Below are 23234 nucleotides of genomic sequence, written 5' to 3' on the forward strand. Positions count from 1 at the left end.
CCTAAAAAATGATCAAGGACATTTAGCCTGATACTGTACTAGTGCCATATCAATTGATTATAACACTGTTTTTTTACTTTTAAAATACATTTTAGTTTTTGTTGTTTTTTTTAACTGTTAAATAATAGTAAATGATGGGCCTTAAACTTATGCAGTCAGTTAAATCCTTCCATTATTAAGCTGAAATGTATTCATAAACAGGGCAAGTTTGAATAATTATTTGACATTTATTTTGTTTCTCAACCTGCATCTATCCAGAGTTTCTGCTTCATAACAGCATGATTCATTAATAATAACAACTAAAACTGATTAACGCTGCAGTTTTATTTATTTTTATTTTAACCAGGTAAAAAAATTTGGATTTTATTTATTAGATTTTATTTATTAGAGTCACTCAGATAAAGAACAAATTGATACATTGACTGTCTTTTTAAGCAAATATGTATAATAAATAGAAACTGTAGAAATCACAGTCAATCATAGGACTAGATAAAGGATCTCATAGAGCTAGGTTGCTACATACAAATCTATGTACTAGGGAAAGGGAGAATGCTCCACTTGATTATTAGTACTTTAATAAAATATTTTTCTTACTCAGCTGAGGTGAAATGGTTTTATATTAAAATTAATTAACTTAAAATGTTAAACCTTTCTGGAAAAGATTGATTTAATATTTAGATTTTTATATTCTTGTATTTATAGTTTGAACACTTCATGTTAATTTTCAGCTGCAACAAATGTAAAAAAAAAAAAAAAAAAAAAAAAAAAAAAAAAAAAAGCAGGAAAACCCACAGAACCTGGCTGATCTAAGGCCTCTGTGTTTGGGGCATTCTGGATCCAGTGTTGTGCTTGGTAAGCTTAAATAGCCAAGCAGCAGGACTGGCCTGTCTGTGTTCTTCAAAAGTAGGCTCATAAACTTAATGAACTCACTGCACATATGAAGTTTTGAGCTACCTGCTTGCTTAAAAACATAATAAACCTACTTTTTGCGCAACCTAATTAACATGAGATGACTAAATGATAAGAAATGACTGAGTGGCATGTTGACATTACATCAGTGGTTAGAGGTGAAATACAACCAGCTCACAGCAGCCTGACAGCACTGCTCTGCAGAACCCAAAATCAGATTTCAATGTCAAATATGGAAAGAGGTGTACAAATTATTTTATAAGATGTTTTATTTGTAGAGAACATGGCATTTGGGTAAACAATTGAAACAAACAATTCCAGGAGAAAAAATCCCTTTAAAAGCACAATATTGCAACTGTGCCCCTTCCCAGAAATCTAAATGCAGGTTCTGTTCTCCCTGTTGCTGCAACACACCTTTGCTTTTGGATCCTCTTGACAGCTGTGATAGAGAGAAAAAAGGAAACTGAATTGCATTGAATCAGGTCTGAATTAACAATGTACAGCTTTTACCAGCAAATTGTTTTTATGTATTCTGTTAGTGTCAAATCATTGTATAGTTACCAACCAGTTAGCTGTATTTTGCTTTTGTTTCTTCAATAAAATTAAGATTTCTCTGCAAGTGAAAGGGAATTTATTTACTAAATATCAGTTTGCATCAAATTTTTGAGTTAATAAAAAAAGACAAGATCTATGTGCTGAAACCTACATGCATAATTTCTCAGTGAAAAGATCAAATGAGTTGTTTCGAAGACAAATGGGGGTCTAATTGGTAATGTGCTTCATGTCCTTGTCTCCAAAGCCAAATGCAAAACTAATATTGATTTAGTTTCAAGAAGGCTGAATATGCGCTGTCTTTTGCTGCAATGCAACAAGTCTCCAACAGATGTCCTACTTGTATGGTTCATATTTTTATTGTCTAGTGGAATATCTAGAAAGCGTGGTCCAGTATTGTAAAAATAGCATGAGATTCAGCTCAAACCTTTCTATTTAGAGACCCAAAAAGAGTAACTCTAGCAAGAAATCTAACATTAAATAGTTAAAAATAAAAGATAACAATAAAAAAGTTCATAATAAAAATTTATGATTTCTAAAGAAATTGTTTGGGTAGGCTATTACCAAACCAATCATATAAAAAAAAAACACACACACACAAAAGAAAAGCAAAATTAAACAACAAAATTGTTAATTTAACTGGTGAATCTAATCAGCAAACACACAGATGGAATGAATATTTTTCTACCTAACACGCAATTAAATTAAATTGCACGTTATAGTTGATTAAAATAAGTAAAAATAAATTCAATTTAAAAAAAGTTTCTATTTTTAATCATGAAAAGAGTGAACGTTTATTTTGCACCCAAATAAATGCTTATAATAAACAAAAGAGAGGCTCGGGACGTGTCCCAATATTATCCAAATAGGGCATCAATAACAGATCACTCTACAGTGATATAAATGCATTCTTTGTTCCTGCACATGTAGGCCTACAATGTAAACGCACAGAGCGCAGCAGCGGGGCGTTGGTACAGGTGTTATGCCCAAAAGTGCATGCCTGCCGAAATATGCATCCCCAGTCGCGGGAGCGCGCCTCGCTCTGTTGAACTGCATATCGACGAGGAAAACGGATTAAAATATGTTCAATGGAGCTTAGGTTCTTATATTAATGATATAAAAACGTTTAAAAATACCTCTCGCAGATCCCTGCCAAAAATTGCATCCCCTGCTTTTTTCCAGAAATATAGATTTGTAGCTGATGTTTCCATTTCTACCTGCTTCCACATGTGTGCTGAGCTACCAGTGTGAATTTCATGTGTGTGGGACAATCTTTAAGTTAAAAACAAGGGGGATGCAGTTTTTGGCAGGTCCCTGCCAAAAACTGCATCCCCTGCTATCTCAGAGGAGTTGACACTTGTACATCTGTATTCCTGTATATTCATCAGTAATTAAGTACAAGGATCAGCAAATGCAAATACTGCCCTGTAAAACAATGACAGTGCAATTGTTGCTTCATATGATCTGAAGCCCCATTTGGAGCTTTTAAACAGGATTTTGAAAAACTTTGATAAATTGCTGCTGTAATATTATAGATTTTTTAGAATAAAAAGCTAGCAGATGTGCATAAACAAACAAACAAAAAAATACAATACAGTTCAGTAAAAATACAGTTCTGTTTTATGCCTCATTCTTGTAAGTTTAAAATGTTCCAATGCTCCTGAATGCACCATGCGCAGCGAACGCATCTCACTGGTCTGTGAACGCTGTGCTTTGTAGGTGCGCGTTTGATTTTCCACTTAAGAGAAAGCTTTGCAAACTCCAAACTCACTTCGGCTATCACGGTTTAGTGTTGTGTGTAAATAGCAAGAGACCACAACAAATAAATCAGCCGTACCATGGTCAAAATCTCTGGATTTAATGTTGTTCAAAAAATCCGTACTTTTGTAAATTAAGCTGCCAAATAACCACAACTTTTTTCCCACGAGAGGTATTTTTAAACGTTTTTATATCATTAATATAAGAACCTAAGCTCCATTGAACATATTTTAATCCGTTTTCCTCGTCGATATGCAGTTCAACAGAGCGAGGCGCGCTCCCGCGACTGGGGATGCATATTTCGGCAGGCATGCACTTTTGGGCATAACACCGGTAGACTTGTTTGTTCCCCCTTGTTCTCATGCTCGCTCCACCCGCTCTGCGCTGATTGGTTCAAAAAGTACCACCGTGTCTGTCAGGGTGTTTCTGCCTTTTTTAACCCTCAAAATTAGGTAGGGGAACGCCCACCTACAGGACCGGGAAAGTCACTTCAAACTGATAAACACGCTGCATGGCACACAGACCTTCCAGGAGACGCTCATGTGAATGGAGATGCGCGCACAGCCTCACTGCCTGCCTAGAGTCCTCTATTTAAAAACTCTCTCATGCAGCTTATTGGAACTAGTTGCGTCAGATTTCCATGACAGATATTGTCTTTTTTAATGCTATGCTCCTTATGTCATATTTAAGCGGATACCGTTGTGTCGGAAACTGCTGAGCGCCCAGGTTGGATCATTTTGGGTGAACAGGTGGCGCATGATCCAGCGCTCTTATTTTGCCGGACGTTAAGCGTTTAATTGGATACCTGCTATTAAGGTGGGTGAGAGTAGAGGTGCGAATTTTTTTTTCTCCCCTCCACTGCTCAGAGAAAGCAACAGAGATGCCTGTTTCGGACCAAAACATGGGAACGGATAACCGGACGCACGACGGGGAGACCTCAGACAGCGCCGAAGAGGAGAGCACCTTCTCGGCCTCTTTAGGCAGCCCTGGCCCGGACGTCCTCAAGAACTTTTATCACACCAAGCGCGTGGGCACCTACCTGATTGGAAGGAAGCTGGGAGAAGGGTCTTTCGCCAAAGTTAGAGAGGGTCTCCATACTCTGACCGGAGAAAAGGTGAGACATAAACCTGGAGACACATAATTAATTCGACTAAAGCTAACTTCAGAATAAAACAACATTGAATGCATCTGTTTGTTTGTTTGTTTGTTTGTTTGTTTGTTTGTTTGTTTGTTTTTTTTTGAAGTTTTAAATCCCTAGAAGAGCATTTGTTTGGATTGATTGCAGTTGGGTTGTCAGTGCATTCCTTTATGCTGCACCAGCCACAAACAAAAATCAAACTTTTCAATATTAGCTATAAATAATAATTGCATGATTTAGTTGTGAAATGCATGATTTCAGTATAAAGTTTGCAAACAGATTGGAGGCATACATTTCTTGTTTGTGTGTGTGTGTGTGTGTGTGTGTGTGTGTGTGTGTGTGTGGGGGGGGGTTATACTGGATAGGGATGGACAATTTATTATAGATTTAATTATAAGGTTACATTTGGCACAGGCATTTCTTTTTAAAGGGAGGAAACAAAACACTAGAGATTTGTTATCCCACTGCACTGGCACCTCTGATCAGCTCACTTCTACCTCTAATAAAGTGGCCATCTCTGTTTGCAATGAGCTTCCTTTGTTAATGAGCTCATGTTGCAGCACCAGCTGCTGAGGTGTAGTGCATGCACAGCACTGAAGCTCCTCTGACAATATTTACCCAACGCGTTTTTGTCTCTATGAGAGAGAGAGGGACTGAAAAGCATCTGCTATCCTGAGGCATTGGATAACAACTTGTGCACTGCTTTGTCTGCTGCTGTTGCTGGTGCTGGTGATCTCACCTTCTGCAGGCGCGCGTGGCTGTGATGGGGACGGAGGAGAAAATTGTCCAACCTATCAGGAAGCAGGGCTACTACTTGCATATGAAATCGCCTCGTTGATAAATGAGCTATTGGGCTCATTGGGATTCTGCAAGCGCAGGGCTTTGATATGTGCAACCGTTGGCCAGTTATAGCCTTTGTCTCCCTTCCTTCAGGTTGTTGTTTTTTAGGTGAAGCTGCCAGGAAAAAAAATAATTTGCATCTTACAATAATAAGCACCTCCTGTTTCCTGCAAGCTTCAACACGTAAAACTTCATGATATAACTTACAGGGCTTTGATACTGGCAACCGTTGGCCAGTTTTTGCCTTTGTCTCCCTCTTTCCAGGTTGTTGTTTTTTTCGGAGAAGCTGCCAGAAAAAAAAATAATTAGTACGGTAGACTAATAAGCACCCACTATTTCCTGCAAATTGTAACGTGAAAAACCAGATTATATGACAATACAGTAAACATATGATTATTAATGAATACATAATTAGTCATCTCTGTCTCCTGTTTGCTCATCGCTGCCCGTTCTGTTGGTCTAAAGAGAAAAGGTATCACTCCTCTCCTCCCTTTTCCCCGCTCTCTTTGTTTAGGATGATGCAAACAGTGGTAATCTCACAACCAAGCACAGCTCTTCATTTGAATAGAAGCGTCCAACAGAAGCTGTGAGGGAGGGGAGGTAGAGCAGGCCAGTGAGTTTATTAAAGCAAAAGGGTATTCTAGGGCAAAAGAAAGGCATCAGGTCTCCAAGATTCTCTTTTTTTTAGCAATACTTTAAAGTCGTGTGAAAGTAAGGAGCTATAAATGATGGGGTCATCATGGTTACAGAGGTTAAAGAGATCACATGGGGGTGTTTTTGATATCCGTAACCCACTTTCCTCTCTACATTCCCCCTGTAAGACCCCTCCTTTCTGTCTGAGGGGTGCCTGATAAACAACTGAATCCCCCAGAAGCCCCCTGGCAGCTTCCTCCCTTCCCCCCTCTATACCCCACTCTGCCCTCCTCATATGCATCAGTGTAAATACAGTTTCCTACCCCATACATTCTCACACCCCCCTGTAACTGTCAAGTGAAGGCACATCATGTGTTTCTTCTTCAACCCAGGTTTAGTTACTGTAAAAAGGTTATTTAAAGTGAATTCAATTATCAGAGCATAAAAATTAGCTGAAGGATGGTCATAAAAATGAGCCAAAGGGGAGCAGGAAATGGAGGACACTGTTGCACTGTGTCACTAATGGATATGGTGATTTGTTCCACTTGCCATGCCGGTCCACGTCTATGGACTCTCCTTGAGATGATTTGTAATGTATGGGAAAGATGTTCTTGAACTCAGTCTAGACAGGGCACAAGGAGACTCACAACGAGGGGATGAAATATTTTTATTGAATACAATTATTTGCAAGGGTCTGTCATTGAACAGAGGACATGCCGTTTGCAATTTATGAGGACATCTTCAAGGGTTTCTTATCAGTAGCTCAAGCAGTTATCAAAAACATAATTCTAAGAGGAGAAATGAAAAACAAGGAGTAAAAACCTGTTTGTCCTGTTGTGGCTTATGTCATGACTTCTCAAATTAGATTACCTACAATTAAACTTAAAGCAAATGGTGTAACTTCAACTGCCCATTTGGGTTTGGCACCTTCTCAGTACATAGGATAATGTTTGCTTCCCTTTACTTTACAACAGTTCAGTAACCTCTCCCACACTTATGTGCCTTCCTTCTCTGGGGCCTTGCATTTTTGCACACCCTGAGAGCAGCTGTTTGGGGTCAGTGTCGAGTTATATATCCTTCACTGAGGATCAAGTCACTTCATCACCTGTTTCCCTTCATGAAATCCAACCTTAAGAGACATACTAATGCAGGAATGTCGTTTTTTTAACTCTCTACAGCATATGGCATGGGGCTTAACAGCCAAGGTTCAAGAAGAATCTCCTTTCATCCTCTTACTCTTTTCCCTTCCCTTCTTTGCCCCAGGTGGCGGTGAAGGTAATCGACAAGCGGAAGGCCAAGAAGGATTCATACGTCACAAAGAACCTACGGAGGGAAGGCCTCATCCAGGAAATGATTCGCCACCCAAATATCGCACAGCTTTTGGACATCCTTGAGACAGAGAACAGCTACTACTTGGTGATGGAGCTGTGTCCCGGCGGGAACCTCATGAACCACATTTATGAGAAGAAACACCTTGATGAGAGAGAGACTCAGAAATACATCCGGCAGCTGGTGCTTGCCGTCGAGCACCTGCACAGAGCCGGCGTCGTGCACAGGTATCAAAAGGACACATAAACAGTCAGTCATCTCAAGCCTGAAAGTATTGTGTTGTTCTTGTGTGAAAGATTGCTTTCAACATGTGGCTTAAACCCATTCTATCCACATGACAACACAAGAACATCCAGATATGTTGTACCCACACAGATTTGTCATTAAGGGTATGCAAGAGCTTGTCTATATAAGCTTAAAGCGCTTAAAGACTTTTCACTTAGCAAACAGTGGTTACGGCCAGTCAGTGTGCAATATTATCTGACGATGTATCATTTGATTTAAAGTTCTCACTTAATCAAGTCTTTATGTTGATCTTTCAAGTGCCTTTACAATATTATACTTATTCATCTCAGTGTACTTAAACATTGACTTTTTTAACAATGATATCCCTTCTCTTCGTCTTCTCCTTCTTCTTCTTCTTCTAGAGACCTGAAGATAGAAAATCTCCTGTTGGATGAGCAGGACAACATAAAGCTAATAGGTAATGTGCTAAAAATATCAATTTCTTCACAAAACAGTCTGTAAAGGGTAGAAATAACAACTAAAATGTATTGATAATTATATGAGTCTTTATTACTAATGCGTGAACAGTCATAAGGGATTTTCTCACTTTGAGTCCAGTATGAGAACTAGTGAGGTAAAGAGTTATGAGCTGTCAAACATCCTGGAAAAAGGCTTATAAGCTCCTGATGTGGTATTAACCTGCCTCGGGATGTTTGTGCAAAGCTGAGATAAACAAAAACCAGGAACAACATTCAACACACACTCTCTCCCCTCCCACCCCATTAGATTTCGGCCTCAGTAACTGCGCTGGCATATTGGGATACTCCGACCCCTTCAGCACCCAGTGCGGTAGTCCCGCCTATGCTGCTCCTGAGCTGCTGTCCAGAAAGAAATATGGCCCAAAGGTGGATGTTTGGTCCATGTGAGTTCACTGTCATTTTTTTAGAACATGGATTTACCTGTTGTTTTTATCTGTAACCCAGAATTTAACTATGCACTTTTGGTCTTCCAGTGGCGTCAATATGTATGCAATGCTTACCGGGTCGCTCCCTTTCACCGTGGAGCCCTTTAGCCTTCGAGCTCTGCACCAGAAGATGGTGGACAAGGAGATGAACCCCCTACCTCCTACCCTTTCCACTGGTAATTCAAACAAAACAATCCAACTATTGAAAGCATTTACTGATCTTTGCTAAAGATTAGAAGCAAGATATAACAACTCAACTCAACTTTAATTATAAAGCAGCCACAGCTGCCACAAAATGCTGTATATACCAAGGAAAGTAAAAAAAAAAATGAGTTGAAACAAATACAACAAAACACAATAGCAGAGAAAGTCTAGTGCTGTGTTAAAAGCCAAGGAATAAAAATAGGTTTCAAGATCAGTTTTAAGAATAGACAGATAGCTAGATTAATTGTTCCAAAGGCTCACACTCACAGTTCTATTGGAAAGAAAAGACCTGAACCAGTCCAGTCAGGTATAAGTAGGGTATAGCTACCTTTCAGTCTAATAAACTTCTGTTTAGTCTGATTCAGATTTTTGAGAGGCTGTTTTTATTGGCACTGTTTCTTAAGAAACCCAAATTGCTCTCATAGATATGATTACATGCCAGCAAACAAAGCAAAACATTTCCAGTGAAGTTGTGGTGCAGCAAGCAATCCTGCAGTTGCATTTCATTGGAGTTTCTCATAGGTTGTAGAGGGTGGTGGTAGAGATAATACCGGAGGAACCACTAAAAAAACAAAGAGCCATCACTCACTGCATGCCCATACAATAATCCTTATCTACTTATCTAATATTCAAATGAAGGAATGACTTAACCCACTTACCAAGTACCTTACTAATTACTGATGATTCAATGTTATAAAGCATCGAGGTTATATAACACTCTGACGGTTATGGATGATGAAGAGAAGATTGACCCAGATGTTTTTAGAATTTGAATATAAGAGAAGAGTGAAACAGGTATAGGTGTTTTCGTTTTTCAGTGCCGTGTTAAGACAAACATATTTTTATACGTGTTATGACATGGTTAACTTTCAGGAATCTTGGCGAACACTGACAGCACCTTAACATTTATTCCTCTTTACCCCCTCAGCTGCCATCTGCCTGCTGAAGAAGCTTCTCGAGCCAGACCCTCACAGGCGTCCAAATATAACTCAAGTGATGACTGATTCCTGGCTGCAGCTGGCCAACAGGAACACAGGGGCACCCTACCGCAGCAGGTACACCCAAACATGCAATTCCTTCACAACTTCTTCACATTTAGTCACTTTAGACTTAGACAACTTTTATTATCATATTGTATACACAGAGTGTATACAAAAAAATTTGTAGCCATGCAATTCCTCCTCGTGGGCTGTGGATATCTGTAGAGCCATAGCAGTTTTCAAGAGCGCCTTAGCTGCTCCTCTACTTATTACTTTAGTGTTTGCTGTGTCAAATTTGGTGGTCAGGCTGTAGGTTTATTATGTGTGTTATGCTCCTTCCAGAGAAAAATTCTCATTTGAGAATCCTCATTTATCAAATTTGCAGATGTTGTGCTTTACTTTTTGCTGGTCAATCACATACAATTCCAATAAATCATGCAGTCGTTTGTAGCTTTTATGAAATAAAAATCAAAAAGTTACAGGAGTTTCATGCATTTCCAAGGCCTTGCACATTCAAAATTCAGATGTTAATTTGCATAAACTTTGCTGTTATAAAAGTATCACTAATCTGTTCTCTTTGTTTCAGAATCCACATCGAAGAAATAAATCAAACAGTTTTGCTTCATATGACTGAGAAGATGGGGTACAAGCACAGCGAAGTGCTGAGCGCTGTTCTCACCAACCGCGCCTGCCACACTCTGGCTGTCTACTTTCTTCTCAATAAGAAAATGAAGAGACTCTCTAAGGAGTATAGGGTAAGTAAAAACTATAGTTTACTGCTAGGACCTGTCACATAAATCAATCTGGAATCCCTTTGCACGCTGTTAATCCTTAGAAGAATTTTGACATAGTTGAATAACCTGCATGGCCTGTTTTGACAATCCGTTGCACTGGCTCTTTATTTTTAGGAGAAGCAGATGCAGGAGAAAAAGAAAGAAGAGAAGCGACAAGTTGAATACTTTCAAACACAATGGAGGAAACATGTGGATAAATTAACCATTCCCCCGAAACAGACGCCTGTTTACCTGGCTGTTAGCAAGGGCCAGAACAAGGAGAAGAAACACAAAACAGGTGAGGATTTGCACTGTTTAATGCAAAGAAAAACCTTTTTATGGTTTTTGTATAATTTGGAAATAGGAAAAAAGGAAAAAAAGAACATTTATTTCATCATTTGTTTTCCATTTTTTACATAGGGTAGGTTGACTGAGCATGCATCTTCATGTACTGCAACCTGTTTCACACATCCATACTTTCCCGTCCATGCAACCCTCCCTCCCTCCATCCATCCCTGCAACCATCTACATATCTACCTGAAAAGTAACATCCTGGACAAAGTTACAGCCATATGTGCAGGCATTTTATTATGATTGAATCTCTCCTCTGGTGTGTGACATAAAATGAATGAGTGAGAGAATAGCACTGAGGTATGTAACTTTGCGTGACGCTGCACTCAGATTGGGAACAAATGTGTGACAAGCGAAGAAGAGCTTGCAACACACACACAGCTGGGGGAAAAGTTAAAGTTTAAGCTCTTTCACTCCTCAATTATCTGTAAGAAACACTGAATAAGCCCATAGGCTGTTTTTAATCCAGCAATAAGGCTGAACTGGAACTGACAAAGTTAAAACCATGAGCACCAGCCAGTTCTTTACACTGACTCGATGCATTCTGTAAGATAATTGACATGACATACACTACCTAGACATGCAAAGTCATAAATCTATAATTATGAGTTCCTCCAGGTGTACCATTTTTATTGTTCACGTGTCTCCGCAGAATCTTTTAAAATACATTTTTAAAAGGTTTCAATGTTGGGAAATTAAAGTTACACCCTTTCTTTCTTCAGGTATACTGAGAGCCTTAGCGGTAGGACATCGTAAGTCCCCTCTGGCGCCTCCTGGCACTGTTGCTTCATCATCTATGGAGTACCTCGAGATTCATCCCCTCTTCCCCAACACACCGCAGCAGCGGAGACGCTTGGCCACCCTCCCACCAGTGAACACGAGTCCAGAGCATAACATTCCTGCTCCGCCGGCTCCGTCACCCATTGGCATGCACTCTTTTGGTTCTCTTTCCAAAGCCGAACAGATTGAGGATACACCTTCCACACCGTGGTACAAGCTGACCAATGGCACTTTGTCACCGCCGCGCCATGTCTCTGCCTTCCAGCCCGACTCGTCATACTTGAAAAAGGCAACCATCCCCAGTCCCCCAGTCCTGATTTCCAACCTACAGCCCAAAAAGAATCTGTCATCAGATGGGTGCGGTTCCTCTGACACTAGTGGAAGCCCCTCTAGTAGCGTCGGAAGCCCGCCAGGAGGCTCAGCATTTATGCCTCTTAAGTCTGCCTTCAGTTTAATTAACCCCAACTCGGCATTCAGCCCTCCTTCAAACAGTGCGAGCAGCGACCCTGAGAGCCCAACCCATCGCAGCAAGCTTCCCTCTGCGGGGAAATGTGCGAAGAAGAAAGTCCCGCTGCAGCCTTTCACATTCCGACCGGAACAGTTTATTGAGGAAGTAGTGTCCCCACCTCCTTACCCAATGAAAACTCTCATGTGTGCTTCGGGTGCACTGAAGACCCTCTGCTGAGGGATTAAAAAAAGAATGAAAGGAACATTTGTGTCCCTCTCAACAGTTTGTGGAAGTTGGAGAGGTATTTCAGAGCGGCCTTTTGAACTGTGAACTGCCCCTTTATTCCATTTGAGCCAATTTTCATCACATATTTTAATATGAAAATTAGACATGGGCCGGTATGAGATTCTCAGAATACAATAACTTTATTACATTTTAAGGGCGTTAACGCACAGCGTTAAAAAAAAAAAAAAAGGGAAATATCTCCATTTTGGAAAAGAAAAGGAAAAAATACAGCAGTTGCAAATGTAAGCCTGCATGACAGATTTATTGTCATAAATGACATTTGCTTTACGTAACTAAGAATGTTGCAACAACACGCACACAAAAAAAGAAAAGAAATAAAAAGGTGTCTCCTTTAACACTGCCTAACTTACTGACGGATGTGGTTAAAATAGGTGTGTGTTTTTAAACACACAAATCAAACTGTCCAAGTTTGAGATAATAAATCTCCCTATAAATCTGAATTTAATGAGGAGAAAAAACCTTTCTCACCAAAATCATTTTATTATCATCCTTGGATTACTCTGATAAGTAAAGGCACATCTCCTTAAACTGCTCCTCTTTTTTACGTTATTGAGGCCTATTTGTTCTCCATAAAATTTGAAGCATTTTATGGAGAACATTGAAATTAACTAATTCATGATCAATTAAATCTAAAAAAAACCTAAATGAAGCTCAGATGATAACAGTATTACTTGTGCTTAGTTTAAACTACAGATAAAAGATAAAAACCTAAACACCTTGTTCATTTAGTGAAGCTTTCAAAAAAAGGACTCCCAGAATTATCGATAGAGTACATTATTATTCTTTCCTACATACAGTTAGACCGGTTATACAATCTGGCAGTAGCTTGTAACTCATTCAAGCTGAGAGTTGCTGGTCGCCTGCGGTAGCTGCATGATTTTATTTTATTTTTTTTTATATTTATGCACAAGCAAATTCTTCCAAACTCCACTATATCTTTTGTATGCAGGAAAGTGCGAAGGTGCTTTTTGTTTTTTTTGTTATCATCTGACCAGCACTGTTCAGCAACAGGCTGGGGAGGGGAGGAATGGAAGGAAAATCCAACCACTTTGGCACTTTCTAAATAAGAGTAAAGTAAATCTGTATCCGGCCCATGCCTAATCTAGCAATGGAACAATGATGGAATAGGGGTTTGAATTTAACGTTTTACCTCTTGGGTATTTTGTTATGTTATAAGAAATATGGGGACACTGACACGATGAGATTTAAAAAGAATCCTTCTGCAATGTCTAAACCTTGCTGTGTTCCAGACCTAAACTTGGGACACCATGTTACATATAAACAACACCTGTAATATAGACCAATTTTAAGGTTTTTTGTTTTGCTTTCTTCTGGTTTGAGAACAAGCCGCAAACTGATTTCACACCAGCTAACAGGAGCCAACTCTAAACCCTAACCCCGACCTTATATGTGTAAATGTTTTTGTGTTTGTTGAAACTCTGTACTATAGCCACTAACTTCCAGCCAGCTCGCACTGTAGCCTGAATACTGGCTAGCTGGAAAAAAAAAATGAACAGAAAAAACTAGCTCACTGCACTATTACTGAAAACCAAAACCAGTAGGAAACAAATGTGCTGACTATCTTTACCTCACTGCATTTATCATGCATTTCTGCATACGGTAGTGACAGTCAGGGCTGACACACCTGTCAGTGTGGTATGTGTCTAAGTGCTGACTTTAGATTTAACACAATAAAACTACATAGGGACCAATGGTAGAAGCATAAGCTCACTTTTATATCTACTCTCATCACCCATCAGTGATAAAATCACAATTTTTACCGTTTTATATAAAAGTATTATCTCACCACCAGGGTAACTCATATGTAAGGATCATCTCACAGCTAAACACCAGTTTGTAGTCAGTAATGTAAAATAGAGCATCAGAAGCCTTATAAAACTTAACCACCTCACCGAAACACTGAGGGATTGAAAGTGGGAACAAGTGCTACTAGAGTCACCTAACATCTGCAGAAGAAGTAAATCACCTCTTTTTGTCTTAATGCTGTAGTTTGTGCAATAGTTTAAAGTGTTGAACTGCAATGATGAATATTTGCCAATAGCTCTCTGAGCGCAATGTGAACGCTGTTCCTGTAAATAGAAGTCTTAAAATCCTCTGTCTCCTTCACGTGACTTGCTCTGTATGGGAGGAATTTTAAAAATAATACGTTTATGGAAATGGCATTTTTACAAAAAAGTAAAAAAAAAAGAAAAGGCTTCCACTGGCACAAAGGGTCTTTTTTTGCCTCACTATTAAAAACTGTAGAATCTCTTCTCTTTTTCTCGGTCCAGATGAAACGTTGCATGAAATGAACTGTAATGTAAGCTTTGAAAATACATTTTTGTAACTGCTTTTTTTTCTTTTTCAAACTGAGATTGATACAGATGCTCTGGGGTTTTTTGTAAGATTTTTTTAATGGACTGGTTTGAGTGTTAAGAGATTTCTATGCTGTATAAAGTATTTTAAATATCTATACTGAACTCTTTGTGTCTGTCTGGTCCTTTGGATTTATTTTATGTGCAACCTGTCTGGTGTCACTTGAGTTCATCAAGTAGGCCTGTTAAATAAAAACAGAAAGGAATTTATGCTTACAAAACACAGTCCAACTGTTTTGAGAGAGGTTACAGTTTACACTTTGCAATGCAAATAAAAGTAAAAGCAACTGACCTCTCTATAAATTATATAAAGTTTATGCTTAAAACCAGCAAGCCAACAGAATGATGCTGCCACCACCATGCTTCTTAAAGTGTCTAAGACACTGTAGGCTCATGTGTTCTTCTTATTGTGCTTCGGCCTCAGTAACTATTTTTTTACAAACGCATTGTGCCATTTGTCTCACATATCTTGGGTATTTCCCATGAGACAACTTAATAATAGTAAAGAAAAAAAAAGGGGGTGGGAACAAACAGCAACAGCTGAAGGACTCTTATAAACGATACCCTCCCATACCATAAATCCCCCCTCCCTCTTCACCAACACACAAGCACGCTCTGCAGACACTAATCTACTGAGTCGTGACCACCTCTCCCTCCCCCGTCCCAATAATAAACATCTCTGGGTGACACTGCCATGTCGAGACAAAGAGAAGGGCGGGGGGTTGGATCTCTGGCACTCTGACAAACATTCACAGGACAACACAAACAAGGATGTCCGATTAAATCTGTGTGGCTAAGCTGATAAAAACAGAGGGGCAAGATTGGCGCTAAAATACATTAAAGCCAGAGCCCTTTGTTTATCAAAGTCATGCAGACTGTTGATCAAAATCCCCACAGATGTCTGGTGTCACAAACAACCTGCGGGCATCAACAAAGGATAACTCAGGACAGATAACATGAAGTTCACTTCTGCTATCGTCACACCTGTGTTAAACAATCAGCTGTAATAAACCTTTAAAAATGAAAAGCTGAAAAAATATTAAAGGTGGAAATTAGCTTTTATGATTTAAATACATTTCCTATCTGAGTGGCTCTTCTCAATAGTACAGGAACCTCTTACAGTGGACAAAGATACTCTTCTATGCACTTAGGGCAGCGTTCAAGATCCTCTGCCTTATTCCTGGACTCTAAAAACATGAATCTCTTTGACACCTCTGTATTTTTCCTAAACATTAATGGCATCCAAATGCTGCATATTTTTGTCTTTAGAGATGACATTGTAAACAAGAACCAACCTAACTTCCAGCGAAATGTTATTATCTTCCTGACATCTGATGTGAATAGCTTAGTAACACAAGGAAGGAGTCTGTTTGAGGTGCGCCACAATTAGTAATGACACCATTGTTAATAAGCACTGCAGCATTACTATATATAAGATTCCGAGTTAAAGATAAAGTTTCTCTCTTTTTATCATTTTGTTATTTGCCAAACAGAGAGTATTTTTTCTAGATCTGAAACAGAAAAAAAAATGTTACTAAATAAAAAGAAGTTATAAGGGAAAATGTATGAAAATATGTGGTTTCAGTGTTTTATTCCTAAAAAGGGATGATGTTGACCTGCCGGCAGCAGGTCATCCTTTCCATTTAATTAAAGAATAAATCTTTCAGAGCAGATAGCTGAATGCATTTCCCATGCTAAGAATGACCCCCTGGATGTGATTTATTTCCCTAGAAGTACTGGGGATATATTCAACAATCTTCTCTAAAGGGTGAGATTTAACACACAATGTAGCGAGTGTAATGATTATCCATCAGCTCAGTTTACTTTATTGGCCATAAAACAATGTCATTGACCATCAAAAATCAAATAACTTAAGCAATGAATAGTTTTCTTATTCTTGACCTTTCTAGGGAGTTTTAACCAGCATGCATCTATCCCTTTTTCTCCAGACTCTTGTCTATGAGACATCAAAAGGGGGTCTGGTGCCTGAGTCCAAAAAACACGAACTACACATTTTTCCAAAAGTGTCCTACAGACAATAAAGAGAGGGATGTTTCTACCATAACTAATTATATTCACAATTAGGCTAATCCAGGTTATTTGTACTTTAGCAGGATAACTGGAAGCGATTAACATGGGGAAAAAAACAAAAACAAAAAAACACTAGAAATAAAAAGAAAACATTGAAAAAATACATTCCAGTGAGTAAGGCTGAACTACAGGCTACATTTTTTTTTATTTAATTGATAGGTCAAATAAAGTCAAAAGCAGCTCTAAACAGATGAATTTTTAATCTTTGCCTAGAAAAATAGAAATCTCAATAAGTAATTTTTTCTTAAGCTAAGTATATATTTTTTTGAATTGACAAAGTAAGTGAGACACTTTGCCAATGGAACAAGACAATTTATATTTAAAATAAGAAAAAAACAATTGCATTATTTTTAAAGGGCATATTATCTAATTTTCTTATTTTAAGACTAAATATGACCATTCCATTGGCAAATCATCTAATTTATCTACTCAGTTTAAGGGTAAATACACTTAATTTAAGAAATGTTGACTCATTTTTAGATTGTTTGGATTGCAGTATACAATGAGGGCACACATTACTGACCCATCCTTACTCTTATGCAGATGTGGGTAGAATAGCCAAATGTACTCATGTAAGAAAAACATTTAATGTACATATTTTTACTCAACTAAAAACAATTATTTTTGAAAAGTTTCTCAAGTAAATGAAACATTTTTATTGACCAGTTCTGTTGTTATGATCATTTTACTGGAAAGTGACTCAAGGTTTACTTAAGTAGTCTGGAAATCCTAAAAATTAGACCAGAACTGAAAGCTTGCTTGGTTCAGTAAAGGATATGCCTTTAGGGTCAGACAAGACAATCTACTTTCGGGGAAGTGAATGGTTTTCTGATCAGCAGAAAATTTCCAAATATTAATATTAACCTAACAGTCGTGATTTGGGGACTGTGGGAGGAAGCTGGAGTGAACCAATGCTTGCACAGGGAGAACATGCAAACTCAATGCAGACAGACCCTGGGCTGGGAATTGAACCCAGAACCTTCTTGCTGCAAGGCAGCATTGCTACCCACTGCTCCAATGTGCAGCCCCGTATTAATATAAGTGAAAATATAAAAAAAATACAATACCATGCGACCGCAAAGCATAATGGTGACCAGGCTGGGTCGACCAGCTAAGGATGGTGAAAACTTCTTTTCCAGAAAGTTGTAGCTTTATTCACATTTAAGTTCATGCTTCTAGAATAAAAAAGCAATAAAAGAGTTAAACACAGAACAAAAATCTATAATCCGTTCTCTGGTAAACTGAGCTGAGTCATTAAGCTAAACAAGATTTCACTTGCGACATTTTATCCCCCCCCGGCTAATGTTGCAAATGTTGAGAATAGAAATGTCTGTCCGGAATCTGCTTTCATATACGTATACTATGGAACCGTTGTAGTCATGTTTTCCATCATTCGGGAAATGACGGATAGAGAATAGAAAAAAAAAGTAATACATTTCAACGGGTGAGCACTTAAGACCTTTTCTTATTCAGGCTTTCAGGATTGGGGTGTTGTTGGAGTTAGCAAAAAATAAATATAAAGACAAAAAAAAATCTTTCCTCATTTTTTTCCCCTACTACCTTTTGTATAAATGAATAACTAGCATGAATCGTTTGACAAATTTAATCTTTTCTGATTACAAACGATTAAAATGCAACTTTTTAGAAATGCTTTCATATTTTCTTAAGTGAAAACATCAACATAAAGAAGAGACAAGATTTTAAATGGACATGTTGCTTATGTTTTTAATTCTATTTTTATTTTAATGCTATAGATGCAACATTAGCACTATGAATACCGGTGCTCATGAGAACTTCAGTTAAAACCTTATAATCCTCTCTGAAATTTCAATTCAGAGCAGATCTACACCATCTGTATTCTTTTTATGTTTTCTCTACCAACACAGAGAGAGGAAAATATATCCTTTTACTGCACAATTTTTTTTTTTTTAAGAAAATACAGTTTTAAAAGTTATTTTCTATCAATTAACCTTTTCATAACATGAGGACCCAAATTTGGGTCCTCAGCACTCACCCCAAGATGGTTTTTAGACCTGTAACATATTCTCTGGGGTCTTGCCTTTATTTTGATACCAAAACAATTAAAATAAACTCTGTAGTTCTTGAGATATATTCAATTCATTTTGGGCATGTTATTTTCAAGCATATTTCTCGAAAACAGGCCTAGATGTTCTTTTCAAAATAAGTGGTCCTCCTAATTGTAAATCATTCTGGAGACAAATGTTTAAGTAAGGCCGTTCTACATGCTCATCCCCATTTTCACTTTCACTTTGGTGAGTCTGACATAGTGGAAAATAAGCAAATATTCTTTTGAAAAGTAAGCTTGTATGAGCGATGCAAACAGCAATTTTTAAATAGAGCGTGCACAAGAAAAAATGGGCTAGTGCATGCTCTCGCACGCATTTATCAGGCGTTCCCTCTCGGTAGCAGTTACAGGGTTGTGCATGTGCCTTTTTTTTAAGTGTAGAGGGCAAGTCTTTTAAAAAATTCATGAAAATCCTCCACTATAACTTCAAGGTAAAAAAAACATAATTTTTAGATAATCTTAATTTTTTTTATATTACTAAAGTTAACAAATATATTTTGTTTTACGGTACTTAAATAATGTCCTTTAAGTTATTTTGTCACCTCTGATGTTACTCAAGTTAAGGTAAAAAGTATACAATTACTCATAAAAGTGATTCTTGTTAAAAAGTTACTCAAGTAAATGAAACATTTTTATTGACCAGATCTGTTGTTATGATCATTTTACTGGAAAGTGACTCAAGGTTTACGAAAGTAGTTTGGAAATCCCACAAATTAGGCCAGAACTGAAAGCTTGTTTGGTTCAGTAAAGGATATGCCTTTAGGGTCAGACAAGACAATCTACTTTCCGTAAAGTGAATGATTTTCTGATCAGCATAAAATTTCCACATATTAATATTAACCTAACAGTCATGTTTTTGGACTGTGGGAGGAAGCTGGAGTACCCAGAAAGAACCCATGCATGCAAAGGGAGAACATGCAAACTCCATGCAGAAAGACCCCGGCCTCAGAATTGAACCCGGAACCTTATTGCTGCAAGGCAGCATTGCTACCCACTGCTCCAATGTGCAGCCCCGTATTAATATAAGTGAAAATATAAAAAAATACAATACCATGCGACCGCAAAGCATAATGGTGACCAGGCGTGGTCGACCAGCTAAGGATGGTAAAAACTTCTTTTCCAGAAAGTTGTAGCTTTATTCACATTTAAGTTCATGCTTCTAGAATAAAAAAGATAATAAAAGAGTTAAACACAGAACAAAAATCTATAATCCGTTCTCTGGTAAACTGAGCTGAGTCATTAAGCTAAACAAGATTTCACTTGCGACATTTATCCCCCCCCCCCCGCTTATGTTGCAAATGTTGAGAATAGAAATGTCTGTCCGGAATCTGCTTTCATATACCTATACTATGGAACTGTTGTAGTCATGTTTTCCAACATTCGGGAAATGACGGATAGAGAATAGAAAAAAAAAAGTTATACATTTGAACGGGTGAGCACTTAAGACCTTTTCTTATTCAGGCTTTCAGGATTGGGGTGTTGTTGGAGTTAGCAAAAAACAAATATAAAGACAAAAAAAAATCTTTCCTCATTTTTTTCCCTACCACCTTTTGTATAAATGAATAACTAGCATGAATCGTTTGACAAATATAATCTTTTCCGATTACAAACAATTAAAATGCAACTTTTTAGAAATGCTTTCCTATTTTCTTAAGTGAAAACATTAACACAAAGAAAAGACGAGAGCCTCTGCCATCTACAGTGAGTTGTTAATCCAAATACAACCTCAAAACTTATTAATCTAGACTGAATAGATACAGTGAAATTCATTTTCTTTTACAGAGATTATCTGAGAAACAAGATTAATCCAGCATGAGAAAAATCAGAGTGAGGAAAAAGTTTATGTATTCAAGTGATTTGAAAAACATTATTGAGAATTCCCTTTTAAGGAGAAATTCAGCTTTTTTACTTTGACATAATTAAGGTTAAACAGCTTTTATCAGATAAAGAACAGACAGGATGGTGTTGGCATTCACAAAGCTTTATAACACAGCCCTGCAATGGAGTGTTGTGAGCACTTTTAATGTGAGTGCAAACTGACCACTTACTGTCCAGCAGGACTTTGTTTCTCTCAATCTGTTCATGCTTAGATCCTGATGACACTAATCCTGTTTTCAGCCCCCCTCCCTCATCGCATATCCACGCGCACACCGGGGTGTCACTGGCCCAGGGACGAGCCTTTGTGTCTGAGAAAAACATTGGATTAACCTGCTGCACGGTGACGGCAGTAGAGGATGAAAAGATGACCTCATCAGGTCCTTATGGGGGACCTGGCTGCCTTTCTGCATGCAGGTTATGGTTGAACAGGAGAGAGTGAAGGCTGGTTAAATAGCTGATACCACCATACATCTGAAAGTGGGAGGAAATAAACAAGCAGATGTTTTCTAATGAAGCAGGAGACTTTGAGCACTGTGGGGATTTGGGTTATTCCGTCAGACTGACTGATGAAGGTTATTAATCAAACAAGAAGGCTGATGTAAAGACTTCATGGATTAACCGTTCAATAGACGCTGAACAAAAATAGGTTTCTCAAAGGTTTGATATGAAGTTAAACTGATTCATCCAGGAAATACAAGAGCTTAACTGAAGTGTAAATTCGTCTGTAAGACGAATGGCACCAGATTTCCTTAATCACTTTGACTGCAAACACATGTTGAACAAGTAGCCATGTTAGACAGAGACGTAATTTCTTTTTTTGGGGGTGGGGGGTCCCCTGCACTTTTTCAAATCTACATTTTGTCCCCTGCACTTTTTACTGTCCAAAACAATCTTACGCTACAGTATACAGACATTCGTCGAGCACTTGGACCAAGCGAAAATTGCAGCTCAAGCTGAAGCCCGTCTCCCTGAGTTTAGTCTGCCCACAAGCTCCTGATTGGCTTTCCGTCTTTTCATGTGTGATTGACTGTCACCGCTGTCACTCCTGCGAAACATCTGATATGCTACTGAATCGGGTCTGTGATTGGACGGTCAAACACTTGCGTCCCCCCACTTCGGAAATCAAAATTTCATCCATGAAAGAAGCAAAAGATTAATGAGAGGAATGAAGTTCAAAGACTTAAAGGCATTAAAGTTTTCTAATACTGCCACATTTGGCCAAAATACAGAACTGCAACACTCTGCTGCTTGTTCTGGTAGCTTTTTTTTTTTTTTTTTACTTTTATCACTTTATTCGCCTTAAGGGGAGTTGCTTTTCCTGTCTGACCTGAGCTGGATACCAGTCGCTTCCAAGTGACCACAAAATCCACGTTGAATTTCACGCTTTCAGTGTTTGCCATGTTGCACCCATTTAACATGGCCGCGCTTGACATCACATCCACTGAAGAGCGCGGGAACTTCTGGCCCATAGATTCAGGAAAAAAGGATACAGGCTTATAGATGCATTAGCACTGAACTACTGAGGTGTCAGTCTTCTCATGAAACAATGGTTTAGTCATAAAGGGTCAAACAAAAAAAAAAGCTGTATTAAAGATACTTTTTGGTGAAAACTTACATGCCTCTTTAAGACTCATTCCAAAAGATAAAATACCAAAAGAAATGTAATAGATTTATACACTGAAAACTATACATAAAAGTATAAATAATAATAAAAGAATTAACTACAACATGTCAATTTGGTAATTTTAAAGACTAAAAGTGCTGAGGATGGAAGGAACATAAGCACAGAAAGAGGCAGGTCGGTAGGTAGATTGAAAAATGGAGGATACAAATTAACAGAAAATTCCATAGAAACTTCATTTTATTCGCCCTAATCTTTAGCTCTCTACAGAATATATTTGCAGTTTTAGTTCATCCAGCAAAGTACTTTATTTTTTTTATTTCAAAACAGTGTAAGAAAGTAGATTTTTTTTAGGAACTAATGATTGTTGACTTGAATTTTGTAAAACTAGTTTATAACCAATCTCACTGCAGGCAGAGTGCTGATAGAAGGTAGAAGAGGGGTCAGGCTTACACTGTCCATAAATCATCTAGAAGCTGGTGAGGTGCAGCAGTTTATTAAAGGGAAAGCTAAATATAATGCTACATAAAAGAAAAAAAAAAATCCTTTTTTTTTTCTAATGTAATAAACAATGATGACAATCCCCCAAATAATTTTACTCTCCATCAGAACCGAAGAAGGCTTTTACATTTAGAATTTCTTCATCATGATTTTTCCTCTTTATTTTAAAACCATATGAAAATCCAACATTTCATCTAACTTGGCAACACACAGGTGGCACTCCTCGAGATATTTTTTCTCCTCTCATAAACAAGATCAGAAATTCAATCAAAGAGCAGCAGAGAGCCAATCGGATCTCAGTGTCTGTGGTAGCAGCAGCATCCGTCTGAGTTAGCCATTGGTTGACTGCTTCACACAGGAAGGGCTGTCATTGGTCACCAGCCTGCCAAGGCTTCATTGCCTCCATGGCAACATTGCTTCCTTATTGCTTAGGGAAGGTGCAAAGGAGGGAAGGAGGGGAGGCGACTTTCACTCAGACAGTACCACTGCATT

General features: G+C 38.2%; 1 protein-coding gene and 1 long non-coding RNA gene across 2 annotated transcripts; one reads left to right on the forward strand and one right to left on the reverse strand.

Moving 5' to 3' along the window:
• Positions 1-4099: 4099 nt before the first annotated feature.
• hunk (hormonally up-regulated Neu-associated kinase) lies at positions 4100-14661 on the forward strand. The gene is made up of 9 exons (XM_038284973.1): positions 4100-4333; positions 7094-7386; positions 7807-7862; positions 8171-8306; positions 8397-8524; positions 9481-9607; positions 10119-10287; positions 10441-10603; positions 11379-14661. The coding sequence occupies exons 1-9, from the start codon at positions 4100-4102 to the stop codon at positions 12119-12121; spliced, it is 2049 nt and encodes a 682-aa protein (XP_038140901.1). The 3' UTR covers positions 12122-14661.
• On the reverse strand, positions 4728-5730 carry LOC119783453. Its single transcript, XR_005280796.1, has 3 exons — positions 5605-5730; positions 5405-5483; positions 4728-5311 (listed from the first exon to the last, which is right to left on the reverse strand). It is a non-coding gene; the product is annotated as an uncharacterized LOC119783453 (long non-coding RNA).
• Positions 14662-23234: the final 8573 nt, after the last annotated feature.

The sequence above is a fragment of the Cyprinodon tularosa genome, unplaced genomic scaffold (assembly GCF_016077235.1).
Source record: "Cyprinodon tularosa strain WSP-4 unplaced genomic scaffold, ASM1607723v1 ctg205, whole genome shotgun sequence".
In the NCBI taxonomy this organism is placed as follows: Eukaryota; Metazoa; Chordata; class Actinopteri; order Cyprinodontiformes; family Cyprinodontidae; genus Cyprinodon; species Cyprinodon tularosa.

Excerpts from the sequence above, each read along its gene's own strand:
- hunk (XM_038284973.1), top strand. The coding sequence starts at position 4,100 with ATGCCTGTTTCGGACCAAAACATGGGAACGGATAACCGGACGCACGAC. Across the intron at positions 7,387-7,806 it reads AGAGCCGGCGTCGTGCACAG|AGACCTGAAGATAGAAAATC; the intron begins GTATCAAAAGGA and ends TTCTTCTTCTAG. Across the intron at positions 10,604-11,378 it reads GGAGAAGAAACACAAAACAG|GTATACTGAGAGCCTTAGCG; the intron begins GTGAGGATTTGC and ends TTCTTTCTTCAG.